The sequence below is a fragment of the Ursus maritimus genome, unplaced genomic scaffold (assembly GCF_017311325.1).
Source record: "Ursus maritimus isolate PB19 unplaced genomic scaffold, ASM1731132v1 scaffold_7, whole genome shotgun sequence".
Taxonomy (NCBI): Eukaryota; Metazoa; Chordata; class Mammalia; order Carnivora; family Ursidae; genus Ursus; species Ursus maritimus.
The window spans coordinates 22383781-22397987 of record NW_024426885.1 but is presented as its reverse complement, the minus strand read 5'-3'; the positions used below and the strand labels follow the sequence as shown (position 1 = coordinate 22397987).

The window sequence follows — 14207 nt, the reverse complement described above, 5'->3', positions numbered from 1 at the left end:
CTATCAAATATGTGAAGCTAATTATCAGCCATCTTGTGAATCCTCTTTCAGTCCAAAGAAACTCCTAGTTTTTCCATAATCACATGCACGTAGCTAATAAACCATGTTGTCGTCAAGAGGTAATTTCATAAGAATATGAAGCCTGTGACAGCATGTGTATATGCTACTATTATTTCAAATCTCAGGTTTCATTAAGACCCATGTGGATTTGATACACGGAATGACTCCACGGTGTGTGACAGCACAAGCTTACCAGTCAAAATCGGCCTCTGTGCAGACACAGGGTTCAGATTCCATAGCTCCTGCATATTTTCCTTGCATACACTTGCGCTCCGATTTTCGCTTCTTATATATCCTTTTTGCTCCCATGATGCATGCTTCCCCCTGTAAGGACACAAGGATCTCATGCAGTTGGGTACATGCTTGGACCTTCCCTGCTCCACATCAAGACACTTGGGGAGATGCTCCCAAGCCTTAGTGTCATCTGGACGCAGGCAGCCTGACTTTTGCTAATGGCATTTTCTTTTTGATGTCTAGAACCCTAGTGTAGAATGCAACTATAAAGACAATTCTAAGAAGCATGGAGGGTATGTCAAAAAAACGTCCTTAATTCCTCATGTATTCAGCAAACCTTTGCTTGGCAAGGTATGAGGCACCATGCTATGAGGGACACACAGACAACACAGACTTGGCCTATAACGAATGTATTGCCAACAAATCTATGGTAATTAAGTTCAATTCTTCTATAATAAAAGATTTATGCACTTGGTCATTTATGAGCATATGAAAGAAGAGTATTGCTAAGAAATATAAAGATCCATTTTGCCTCAATTTATTATGCCTCTGCCCACACAACTTTATAGCACTGATTTAATGTCCATCTACCAGACAAGTGAGAGAACTAAACTCAGTGTTTCTCCACAAAATAAATAAAAGCTTTGAATATCACAGTGCCTGTGGATCCCCAAAGGGAAAATAACAGCAATGTAAATGAGCAATAATTTTATTGTTGAGTCTCCAAAAAGAGTATATACAATTCTAGCGATGCAGCCCAACTGTCAAACACAGCTTTGTGTCTGAAGGACAGAAAAGAGTTTTGTCTCTTGAACAAATTCACTTTAACCGGCTCCATCGCATATGCGCATCTATACGTAAATATATTCCAGCTGACCCTTGAACAACACGGGAGTTAGAGGTACTGACCCTCTCACATAGTCAAAAATCCATGTATAACTTTTGACTTCCCAAAAATTTAACTACTAATAGCTTATTTCTGACTGGAAGCCTTACTGATAACATAAATAACCGATGAACACAGATTTTGTATGTTATATGTATTACATGCTGTATTCTTACAATAAAGTAAGCCAGAGAAGAGAAACTTTTATTAAGAAAATCATCATGAAGATAAAATACATTTACAGCACTGGACTGTACTTATTGAAAAAAAATCTGCATCTAAGTGGACCCGTGCAGTTCAAGGCCATGTTGTTCAAGGGTCCAGTGTACTTAGTCTAAGTTTAGGGATAGGATGGGTCACTGCCTGAATATGGTGATGGCTGTGCAGGGGAAACCTCTGCTACGTCTTTGGAGGGACCTGCAGAATGACTTCCACTTTGGGAAATCAGAGGAGAGATGCTTGCAGCTTAGCATTCTGATAAAAGCTGATCGGTTAAGGAGCCAGAGTGAAGGAAAGCTTCCTATTAATAATTCTGCACCCTTGTACCATGAGTACCTTGGAAGGAGGCAAGAAGCACCACCTAATCCCAAGATATCACAGGGTGACAAGGAAAGATTTTACTGGCACGGCTCCCCGAGGGTAATTTTATTATTTTATGTCTCTGTTTGCATTGCTAGATAAAACTGGAGAGCCCTTCCTCACCCCTGCCCCTACCCTGTACCCACATGACATGCTCAAATAAATTCTGTTTGGATCTGAGTGCTGAGTTGGTATTTCATTTTGAGTTGTAAGTCTAAGGCAAGCACATTTGAATTTTATCTCATTATATCCTAGTACAATAAAAAAAGAAATTACTTCACAACAAGCCATAAATGTTGAGTTTGTTTACTGCTGTGGAACACAAAACATGTAAAAAAAAGCCATTGATGTAGCTTTTGATGTAGCCAGAGAGGTAAACTGTGGCTGTGAGGACCCCAATTCCTACACTTGCAGGACCCCCCATGCCTTCCACTGAGACCTCCCCCTCAGCCCGGCCCCTCCTACCTGGCTGTGCAGCTGCCAGGGTCTGTAGTCCTCCTCGGCACACCGTCGGTCGAAAATGGACTTGTAGTCCACTTTGACCAGCTGCCATTCAGAGCGGTGGCTGAAGTGTCCAAACACGCTACAGAGTTCATAATGAGAAAAATAATCACAACGGTAGCAAGTGCAGTAGCTAGCCTGTGCTGGGTGTTTACCACGAGCTTAGCGTAATGTTAAACACATTACATCAAGCAGATCACTTAGTCCTCAAAACACAGTGACGAGCAGGGTTACTATTACTGGCTCCATATCACCCATGAGTCATTTGAGCCTCAGAGAGTGTCGCTAACATGCAAAAAACCAAAGCCAAACCACTAGGAACTGGTCGAGTCAGAACCCAGAACCCAGAACCCAGGTAGAATCTGAGGAAAAACCCACTTCTGAAAGTTGTATGACAAGAATGGCTGACAAGAAAGAAAAAGAAATTAAGAAAACAATCACAAGTGCTGCCTTCCATGGAGTCCAGGACTACACATCTAGGTTGTCTTGCTAAGGCCCGTGGTTCCCACGGTTTCTGCACTATTTCACACCCCCCCCCAGTCCCTGGGGACAGGGGGGCAGGAGGGCCTGGTAGTGAGAACTGTGTCTGCACCCTGCATTCTCTCCTCACTCAGACAAACTCCGGAATCTAATGAGGTGTTTGAGTCACCAGTCACAGCCATCTGTGGAGAAAAGCCACAAAGTAGCCTTTCCAGTCAGCTCTTTTTCATCTGTGTTCTGCAAATATGAAAACTGAATAAGGACATATTATGGAACAAATTGCTAATCTGGCTATGTGTTCGGTGGGCAAAAGTGCAGCTATTAGGCATATTAAAGTTTTGTTCATCTCTTCTATCATTAAAAGAAGGGAAGAAAAAACTAGAAAAAAATTACAAATAGTACAAACTACTCACTATGATTTTTAAATTTTCATTCATGACAGGGTTGACTACTTTAAAACCTTCTCTCTGTTCTCCATGTCCAATTTTCCAGGGGAAGAAAAAAAAAAACCCTCACAGTTTCATATTTCAAATTCAAAGCTCATGTTTTGAAACCCTTAAGCTGGCAACTCATTAATCAAGTCTTTCACAAATTAATGATCATCACTTTCCAGACAAGAATGAGTGCAAATACAATTTCACAAGAACAGATTGTCCTCACGATTTTTCTAATATAGTCTCACAAGTGGGTTAGGTAAAGAGCCAGGGAAAAAGAAAACCCTTTGTGGGGTTTTGATCAAGCTCTGTGTTCTGCCTTAAAGTGAAATCATTCTTATATGTCTGTGATTTTCTGTATATTGAGTTTATTCTTAAAGTTTTAAATTTACAGTTTTATTTTCTATTGACATAATCACTTCCAATTTTCATAGGCCCATTCAGTGTAGGAAGAAACAAGCTGTGCCCTTTTGCTGCCAGCCCTCAGTGTGGGTGTCCTAATTAGTAAAGAGCCAAGAACATGACCACCCACATTTTTCTTTCCCCTTTGCTGAGTAACCATGAAGTCAGATGTACTGACCCTGCTGGCAATTTCAAATCTAACAGTGGCAAAGTGAATAGGCTTTGCTAAAAACAATATGTTTCTGGGGGCACCTGGGTAGCTCAGTCTATTAGGTGTTCGAATCTTGGTTTCGACTCAAGTTGAGATCTCAGGGTTGCGAGATCGAGCCCCACATGGGGCTCCGCTTACGGAATGGAGTCTGCTTGAGATTCTCTCCCTCTGCCCCTCCCCTTGCTCATGCTTTCTCACTCTCTCACATAAATGAACAGATAAAATCTTTGAAAAGAAAACAAAATACAACATGTGTCTGGATTTAAATTAAGACTAGAAGACATCATACTTTTCCACTTACGTCATGATTAGAGTCTCTTCCCCAGGCTCACCCAGAACCCCATCCACAAAAAGTGGAATAGATGTGAAACTGTATTTGCTCCAAGATCTCCCTTCATCAAAACTCAACCTAATGAAAGAAAAAATAACAGGCATTAGATCTCAAAAGAAAAAAAAAAAAAAAGTCCTTTCAGAGGAAAGATCCTACCAGCCAGGAGAGAATACATTTTAGAAGTACCCGGGGCACTGTCAAAGTGAGCCTTTTATATGAATAAGTATTCTTAATTACATCAGAAGGTAGAAATACAGTTAGCCAAGCGATCTGGGACCCAGATGTGTTATAACAGCCATAAGGGGAGAGCTGCATGAAATGGGAATAATAATAAGTCTTTGACAGAATTTTTTTTTTTAATTTGGATATTTTATTAGATCTTAGATCTCAATGTGACCCTCTCCAAAACCTCACTACAATCTAGCAGCAAGCCTGACTGGTGATTCTGAAGAGCAATAGCCTTCTGAGACCTACTTAGATGGACTTGAACCAGCTGCCTCTAAGTGAGCAAATCCTGGCGGCTTCCTTCCTACCCTGTTACAAATCCTAGCTGACTCATTGAGGGAGGGACTGGCTCTTGAGAGTAAGAGAGGTCTGCAACCCTGCTGGTCACACAGGATGTTTCCTTTGCTCTGCCCTTCTCTGTGGATGTCTTCCCTCAAGCTAAGCCTCTGTTTCTCTTACTTCGGTAGCTTTCCCGTAGGTCTCCAAAGTAACTAACACCAGAGGGAAAATCACACTTTTGGATTTGAACAAGCTTGCATGTGGAGAGAGCTCCTTTCAAAAACACAGATGAAGGAGTCTACTGGAAAGCATTCTGGAAGTTAGGCCTTACACAACCATCTGTGCAAGACCTACAACAGGCAGAGTTCCTCCCCGCCAAAGGAAGCGAAGGAAGTAGGATTGGGGGAGGGAGATAAGAAGAGACGTGCCCTGAATTGCCGATCTTTGTGCAGAACACGCATAATGAATACGCATTAAGCTACTCTTAACTTCTGCCCATTGTACCTGACACCACTGGACCCAGGAGCGTGCTGAAGGAATAAGGACGGTACTGGGGAGGGCAGTGGCATCATGCAACTCCTCTCTCAGGGGAAGAATCAATCTCAATCTTTCTCTTTCTCAATCTCTCTCTCTCCCCTTCCGTCCTTCCTCCCTCCCCTCCTTCTACCTCCTCTCCTCTTTTGTGAAACCGCGGACAATAATCTTATTTTAATAGAGCAAAGGTATCAGTTATATTCTAGTAGACGTTGACATCTTACTACAGACACAGTCCCCATCTGACAGCCTGACCCCTCAACTGGGCTTAGCGGTATGGAGCCATCCGGTGCATGACTCATGCCTTTACCAGAGGTGTCGAATCGGGAGAGACGTGTGCTTCATAGCAACCAGGACTCCGCCCTGATCCAGATACAAAACACTGTGCTCTTCTTCAAAGATCTGCAAGAGGAAAACACATCCACATGGACACACACCCACAGCCACGCACGCCCGGAGTTCAGAGAATTAGTCTTCGTCTGAGGACATAAATCCCTCCCGTGACAGAACAGGGTTTCCCCAAATCTTTGGAAAGACAGTTACAAACAATGCTTCCCAAGGTGGGCCGCACGTACCATTAGAGTTATATAAAATGCTTTTAGGTGTGCCACAAAAGAAATCTGAAGAATTAATAGCTACGTATTCATGTTTATATTCCCATCTTGTTGGGTAAGTTCTGTTGATTCCCACTGATGACGATATCAGATGGTAACTGGGTTACCATCATATTATATAACATCTTTAGAAGGAAGAAACCTTAGAGACACTTTACTCCAACATTCTCATTTTGACAGATGAGAAAATTTAGAAAGATGTGACTTGCCTAAGGCCAGGCATAGAGTAACTCCTGGGGTTGGGACTTGCAGGATTACAGTGCCCTTTCCAGATGTAATTATTTCACAGTTTCCAAGTATTACAGAGGAAATCTGTTCTTTTTCAATCATAGATTCTCTACCAAGCCATAAAGTAGTTCTGATCAAAATGGAATCAACTTTGGGGACATGTGTCATTTAGGTTTTTCTCCAAATGTGGAGAAATCAACTTGAAGTCAAGTGGAGACAGCCTGCAAACAATTTCTGTGTCCTCTCCATACGAGAGGCGTGCTGTTTTCTCATAATTGCATCGCTGGTATTGCCTTGTCTGTGGCTACACTGCAGACATAATTATTTTCCTCCCTGTTTACCTCCTACACCTAAGAGGTATCCCAGGACTATAATGTAGAGAGTTGTCTGCTTGGTTTGGGTGCTGGAAGAAACAAAGTGGGATCCTGACTTGAACTATTCTCCAGAGGCAGCTTAATAGTCCATGTTCCTACATACTTCCAAGATCAATAGCCCTGAGGTTTCTTAAGGAAATTTCTTTCCTGCCTTGCTCTTCTCAAACCATGTGAATCACACGGAGGACCTACGAAGAGTCTGAAGGTAGGAAATGGTAACTGGACCATAACATGGCTATCTCTGTCTAAAATTTAAAGCAGAGTGCTCTCATTTCTGTGTGATTACCTGTGCATTAGATTTCAATTTATGGTGCTAGTTATTGTATGATAATTAAACGTCAGTAGGTTATTAAAATATATTTATTGAAGTGTAACAACCATGCATTAGGCACATATCTTGTTATGATTGCTAAACCTCATTAAATGCCTGTTTGATAAGCTACGGGTATCTAATTTTCATTTAGAAGAAAGAGAGGAAGCATTTAAGCTAAACACGTTGGTTTAAAGTGATTCCATTTCTACCTTTCCCAACATATGCACCCTGATGGTTATTACTCTGTCTTCGGCACGTGAAATTTAAACATTTCAGGATACCACCTGGGTAATAGCTGTTTCTGTATCACTGCATTCCTCTCTACTCTGACTCCAAGGCAAGGGGAATTTATGGAGGCAGCTAAGTATTGGGTGTATAAACTACCCTCCGGGCTCCATGTTCCCTATATAATAACCTCTTTGGGATCCTGGTTCTCCTTCATGGAAAAAAATTCAGTTAGATCCAATTTGGCTTCATTGTCACTTATAAACTTTCTTACACAGAGGCTCTGGAAAAAGGGTCATTTTTATTGAATGACAAAAAGAAATCACATTGCATAAATATTTGCTAAACTCAAAGACTTACTTAAGACTCTCATAAAACAAAAAGGAAAATAAACACATTGACGAGCTTTAGGATTTCCGTATAGCTGAATGAGTTCCCAGGATTTAACCAAGCTGAACAATGTTTAAGTCATTTAAACTGCAGCAACTCGACCCAGGATGCCTTCTTACCTGCCTCCAGGTGTTCCCTGCATCTGAAGAGACAAACATGCTGATGTCGCTGTCTGATAATTCAGAACCTATATTACCTAGAGAGAGCATGCCACCATTAGTGAAAGGAGCTGTTTGCAAAAGCTAACAATGGGCTCTACTGGATATCTACACTGTCCAAGATGGACCAAGACTGTCAACACTGTATGTGAGCAGGGTTTTTCAGCATAGTCGCTTCAGGGTCAACGGTTTAGGTGACTTGCAAAATATTTTTGCTTGCTCATTAAGTTCCCTGCACTGATATCTAGCTTCTTAAAATAAATACAATTTGCAACAGCAAGGCCACCAGGCAAGCTTCTTACCTGAAGCCACTATGATGCTGGGAGCTGTGTCTCGGCTGGCAATGATCCCTGATGTGTAGGGATTCTCAGAGACCTTAAGGTGAAGGTGTAGTGAGCAATAAGGCTGAGAAGAGGAGAAATGAGGGTCATGAAAGCATATAATCTAAATGGTCATTTAAAGTCCAGATTCAGAGCATCCATGCATTCACCCACCCATCCCCTCTAGCCATTCACTCATGCACTCATCTATTCCACAGATATCTGGTGTCCACTAAGTACAAGACAGGTGCCAAACTGGAGAAGGAGGGAGCATCTTCATTTTAGGTCTGATCTACTGCCTTGATTGCCATTTGGCCATTCACAAATACCTCAGTACTCTATCTGTAAAGCACTAGGTGTAGCTTATGAAAGACTTATACTGACTAAAATTTGGTCTCTGCTGTTACGGGGTACTTAATTTAAGATTTTTCTATTGACTACCATAAACAGAGACTAGTGTAACAGCCAAAGATCAGTAAAGATGAAACATGAAGTTCTAGAGGCTGGCATGACTATGTCCAGCTTTGGATCAGGGAAGGCTTCAAGGAGAAAATGGTGCCTAAGGCAAAGATGGGGAAGGTGTGAACTGCAGGTGAGATGTTCAGGAAGACAAAGAACATTTCAGGCCTGAGTGATATCAGTAACAAAGAAAAGAAGCAGAAGAGTTTAGCCAGATAAGACAGAGGAGGAAAAATGGGATTAAAAAGTCAGGAAAAAAGATTTGCTCAGGCTGGGAGGGATGTGAAGAAGTCAGCTAGCACCATTTGGCCACTGTCCACTGGAGACCTTAGTCTCAGTTGTCCAGAAGAAGCTGTATGATACGTGAAACTCTCCTAACATCCACCAGGTAATCAACACAGTACCATGTCAGGGTAGGATCAGAATCAGTATTATTCAATATAAAAATCATGCTTGTAGACAAAATGCACTAGTAATAACAATTCAAATGAAAATTTAAGGGACTTGTTATCGGTGTGTAAAAATCTTGATCAAATTCTCTGATTAAGATACCAACAGTTTTCAAATACAGGATAATAAATCTTATACGAGTTTCATTTAAAACAGTTCTGGTACTGGGTTGTCAGAAACTATAAGTTTGTGTCTGAACCCACATCTTTTTTCATCTCTCAAAAAGATTATTTTCTAATCTTATCAACTTGAGTTTTTGGAATCACCAATGTATCTCTGTTATTACTTTCATTCTGCTCTGTAAGTCTCAGCCAGCAGATATTCAGAAAGCTACAGAGATACAATGATTACATTTATATGGGATAGAATAAATGACAAACTAAAAATTAAGCTCAGGAATGAAACCGGCCAAAACACTGGTGAGGTGAAACAGTCGATCCCAACACAGCCTTTTCTCACTGCCAAGGCAGAGTAAACTCTCAAGGGATAATGATCATTGTAAATGATGGGTGTTGCCTGCAAATTGCATGGAAGGCTTTCAAAAAAAGGAATTTTTACTTTACGACGTTTCATAAGAGTAAGGAAGCCTGCACCTATAAAAAGAGTCAGTCGGACCCAAACGTTTGGCATCCCTTTACCCGAGAGGAAGATGAGAACGGTACGGTTGTATGCTGCGGAGGTTCCCGGGCAGGGCTGTGCTGCACGCAGACACGCTCCGAGACAGGATAGAGCAGAGACGGCAAACCATGCCTCCATGAGAGTTTTCCTGACAGCCGCAGCCTCTCGGGATCTCCCCTTCTCTGATTTACAACAGTTTATTTGACCATGTGCAATCTCATATTATCTATTTGAGGTATGTACAGTTTTACCTTCCTAAGAGATAAACTCTGCAAATAAAGAGAAAACATCAAGCACTACACTTTGAGTCTTCTGTGGAACCTGGCATAGAATCTAAAAAAGACAGTCAATAAATGCTTGGAGTATCAAGCAGTGCTTTATGTGAGGACCTGGAAGACCTTTGTTGACTATTTTACTCAGAATAATGCCAGAAGTACGTTGGGCTAATGTATAAACCACGTCATCAGATTAATGTTGAGTATCTCCACGGCATTTGAAGAAGTCAAGAAGTCCTAGGGGATTAGCCTAGGTCACATGGGCTTCCTGGAGGGCCTTTTGTGTTGCCCAACAGAGCAGAACATCTGTGGCTAAGGGAGCACCCAGTCTGCAATCTTGAGCCAGATGTTTGCCACGTTCTTCAGCACACAACAGTCTAGAAGACCGTGAAGCTCAGTTGCCATCTGACCTGATCAAAGATTATTTGACATAGGGTACTTGGCGTTACAAAGGAAAGGGGGCATTTTCAATCAGCCATCTCGGCACTGTTCTGTTGCTAGGGCTTTCAGAGGCTCTAAATAAATTAATTTGAGAAGAAAAAAACACCAGTTCAGGCTGTAGCAGCAACATTAGAAGTGTTCTTTTTGGTGCACTTTTTTCTCCACTCTCACATTTGCAGTACTGGATTGCCCCCAACTGGTATGAGGAGAATATTCTGTGGCTTTTTTCCCCCCTCCTTCCATTTTTTTCAAGGAAGTTATATAGTCTACATCAATGTTCAAAGAAAAATACTGGTAAGTGACTCATCTTTACATTTTTAAGTTAAACTTTTGTACCTGACCAGTTTCGACCATCTATCAAAGTCAAGTCACCAAAAATTAATAGAGAGGTTTATTATAATGGCTATCAATCCACCGCCAATTCCTGCAAGGACACAGGACAAGGCTCTCTAATTGTTATGCACATTTTTTCCAGGCGGGGTGCACTTTGTCTGCCTCTCCTTTCCTGCCTTCTCTCCAGCCTTCTTGCCCTCTTTTCTCCCATTACCAACCACGTCATAAATATCTGAGTATCCTTCCAGAGTTATCTCCAATTCAGTAGAGCCAAAGTACAGTTTGTCCCAAAGGCATCTATTCCCCTTATCTTTTCACATGAAAAAATACAGAACTTTACACTGAAACTACCATGACCTAGCAGCTGACTTACAGAGAATGGAGAGAGCAGCATACATGTTTGCAAACTGCCCCTTGTGTCTTCACACACGGTCACAGGGCATGGCATATCATCAACTGGTCAGTCCTAGCAGCAACTAGATCTCTCGGCTTTAATCTTTTCAGGATCAGGTCTAGAGTTTGAGGATCTGAGGCAAATTAAGGACTCTATGCCAAGAAAAAATACACAAAGGCAAATGCACACAGAGTCCTGTGTTCAATTTCAGGGAGTTCACAGACTCCTCTAGGTCCCAATACTTTCTTTTGCCTTCTTCTTCTTTTTTTCTTATTTTAACCAGTGAAATCCTTTGGTCATTGCTAGTGTTCAATAAATGTCTGTTGGATTTAATTGATCCATTAACTAGCTACTGTCACCCTAGCACTGTGGATGGCCAACGGAGAATTACTAAATGATAAGACATGCCCCCTCCCAACATGAATTAAATCAACTTAAAAAAAAAAACTGTTAAGATTACTTGAGAATAATCAGCTTCTCAGTCCACTTCCTTTTTCCCCCAACCTCTGTACTAACAGCCTTTAGGTCTTGTCTTCATGGTACCCTTATCCCTAGGGCTCCTAATCTGAGTATTACACTGAAAAGCCAAACTGGACCTTTTATAAATAATAAGGCAGCAGCTAAAGTCTTAAATAGCATCCTCCAAATCCACTCCCTGCATACACACATTTGCGCTGTTTATGGTCCTGAATTGAAACTAGAAATCCATTAGATTTTTCGTAAAGAGTCAATGGCAAAGAAGAGAGAGGGCTCTGTGCCAAGAGGCTGAGTCTGGGGCATTCAGCTCCACTCCAATACAACATAACATGCGGAGTCACAGCCTGTGCAAAGGAGTGGAAAGCATCGTCAAGAATCTCCTGGGGTAGCTGGCTACTTAGCTCCGACAGAGAACTGTCAAGTGAATCCATAAGGAAGTCACGGCTTCTCTCCACAGAACACTATGCTTTCCCTAAGGACCCAAAGGATTTGTCACAGGCTCAGCTCACACTTGCCTCTTGGGAGCCCAATCCCGAGGCTTTGGAGGCAGGTGGACCATGACCTGTAATACCCCATCTAACTGTACAATGCACTCTTCAGAGAAAAGAAATCCCAGCTGAGCCCTCTGGGCAATCAGTCTAAAAGTCCTAAAAATACAGCCCCAAATTACTCTGGATGTCTTATTTCTATAGAATGCATTTTACCAGGGACATTCCGTTTGGGGCTGTAATTCTGAAGCTGTTTCACATTTGTAACAGCCCTGCTGGAAAATCTCCTTTCTAATCACTAGCCTATGCTTTCGGTGACACTGTCACTTTCCAAGTACTCACAATCTAAAAGCACTTTTTATCTCCTCTCTGCCACCAGCTCCCAAGCCTAAAGAAGGTTTTTAACGGTCCGGGTCTCCTGTAGCTCAAAGATTTTCTTTCCTATTCTGTGCCTTTGGCAGATTTTTATAAGTGATTTTGGTCCCTGCCCCCACTCCCTTTGCCATTGCCTTTCCTCAGTCTGTTTTCTAAAACTCAGATTGAAACTACATCAAACAGGGTTAATGAGGGAGGCAGGCCAAAGGACTCCTGGGTGCCATACGTTCAGAGCCCATTAATTCATCTTTGCTGGGTCTTAATGAGCCTACTGATGTTGTTAACTGTAGGGTCAACCTGAGCCTCTGAGCTTCAGAGTTGGATATTATGACAGATCCCTCAGTGTCGTGGTCAGTGGCAAGAGGAAGTTTCCACTCAAGTTCGAATATGAAACTCCAACACCACCTGTCAGTGGAGCATCGACTTCAGACCGACAACACCCATAACAACACCACATGCTGAACACCTGCCACGTGGTCGATTCTTGAGCTGATCCTCTGGAGTGGCCAGAGACACAGCCACAGTTCCTATACTCATGTAGCTCACATTTTAGTAGGGGGAGGTAAAAAAGACAGCTAACAAACACATGTGCTGATTTCAGAGAACGAGAACAGTCATGGATAAAAAAGAGTTGGGCCACGTACCACCTTAGAGAAAGCTTAGGAAAACCTCTGAGATTAAGGTAATCAGGCAAGAATCTGAAAGCCAAGAAAAAGCCAGACGAGAGAAATGGCATTTTAAAAGAAATAATGGTGAGAAACAAACTGAGGGTCTCAGAGGAGAGGGGGTGGGGGAATGGGATAGACCGGTGATGGGTAGTAAGGAGGGCACGTATTGCATGGTGCACTGGGTGTTATACGCAACTAATGAATCATCGAACTTTACATCGGAAACTGGGGATGTACTGTATGGTGACTAACATAATATAATAAAAAAACATTAAAAAAAAATAAAAGAAATAATGGTGAATACAATGCCTAAGACATAAAGGACTACAGCGAGCTAAAGATATGGAAAGAGGTGCTGTCGTCTCACAGGACAGCCTACGTAAGGAAGGAGGGAGACAGAGGGTGGACAGCAGGCAGGAGAAGCAGACAGGAGCTGGACTCTATGAGGCCTCACAGGCCACGGTAAAGTACTGGAATTTTATTCTACTTGAGAGTTAGAAAGTCATTAGAAACTTTAAGTAAAGGAGGGACAAGATCTGAATTTTTAAAGCTCAAGTTGATTTCATTTACATAAAATCTGAGAAAAGAGAAATCTAATCTATAGCAAAGGAAAGCAGATTTGTGGTTGTCTAGCCCCGGGGGAGTGGAAACTGACTGCAAAGGGGCACAAAGGAATTTTTGAGGGTGATGAAAATGTTCTATCTTGACTGTCGTAATGGTCACATAGGTATCTACATATGTCAAGATTCGTCGAACTATACTCTTAAAACAGGTACTTTTTTATGAATGTTTTACCTCAGTAAAGTTGGATTACAAAAGGAAAGTTCTCATCAGTTGCTGTGTGGAGAAGAGATTGCCAGGTAGAGACAGGAGGGCCAGTTGGGAGCCTGTCACTGTAGGGCAAGTGAGAAATGATGGTGGCTTGGCTTAAGACAGTCCCAGTGGAGATGAGTAAGCAAGCTGATACTGCATTTATATTCTGGAGGCATGGCAGTAAGACTTCCTAAGCGCCTGGGTAGCTCAGTTGGTTAAACGTCTGCCTTCAGCTCAGGTCATGATGTCAGGGTCCTGGGATCCAGCCCCAAGTCAAGGCTCCATGCTCAGCAGGGAGTCTGCTTCTCCTTCTCCCTCTTTCACTCCCCCCCCCGCTCATGCACGCTCTGTCTCAAAAAAATAAATAAAATCTTAAAAAAAAAATAAAAAGACTTCCTAAAACTGGGCTGGAGATGGAGCAGGAAGCACTTCACTAAGTGCTTTGTGTCGGAGGCATTTCTCACGACCCGTTTACGGTGCCGGAGCGCTCACAGGCAAGTGTCTTTAGGTGCTACGGTTAATTCTCCCTCATGGGCATTGAATCTCCAAAGTGCGTGGTGGGAAGGAGGACCACACTGAGGCACGGGTGCACCCAATGCTTCTCCAGCCAAATACCATGATGTCCCAACTCGGAAGAG

General features: G+C 42.3%; 1 protein-coding gene across 4 annotated transcripts in view; it reads right to left on the bottom strand.

Moving 5' to 3' along the window:
* SORCS1 (sortilin related VPS10 domain containing receptor 1) overlaps positions 1–14207 on the bottom strand; it is a 485001-nt gene that overhangs the window by 84164 nt on the left and 386630 nt on the right. For all 4 annotated transcript variants that reach the window (XM_040624058.1, XM_040624056.1, XM_008686657.2 and 1 more), the window contains exons 11-16: positions 7761–7863; positions 7420–7496; positions 5467–5558; positions 4089–4196; positions 2225–2342; positions 254–384 (exon numbers count right to left, since the gene is read on the bottom strand). In XM_040624058.1, the coding sequence (XP_040479992.1) occupies positions 254–384; positions 2225–2342; positions 4089–4196; positions 5467–5558; positions 7420–7496; positions 7761–7863 (629 nt within the window). The remainder of the gene's footprint in view (positions 1–253; positions 385–2224; positions 2343–4088; positions 4197–5466; positions 5559–7419; positions 7497–7760; positions 7864–14207) is intronic.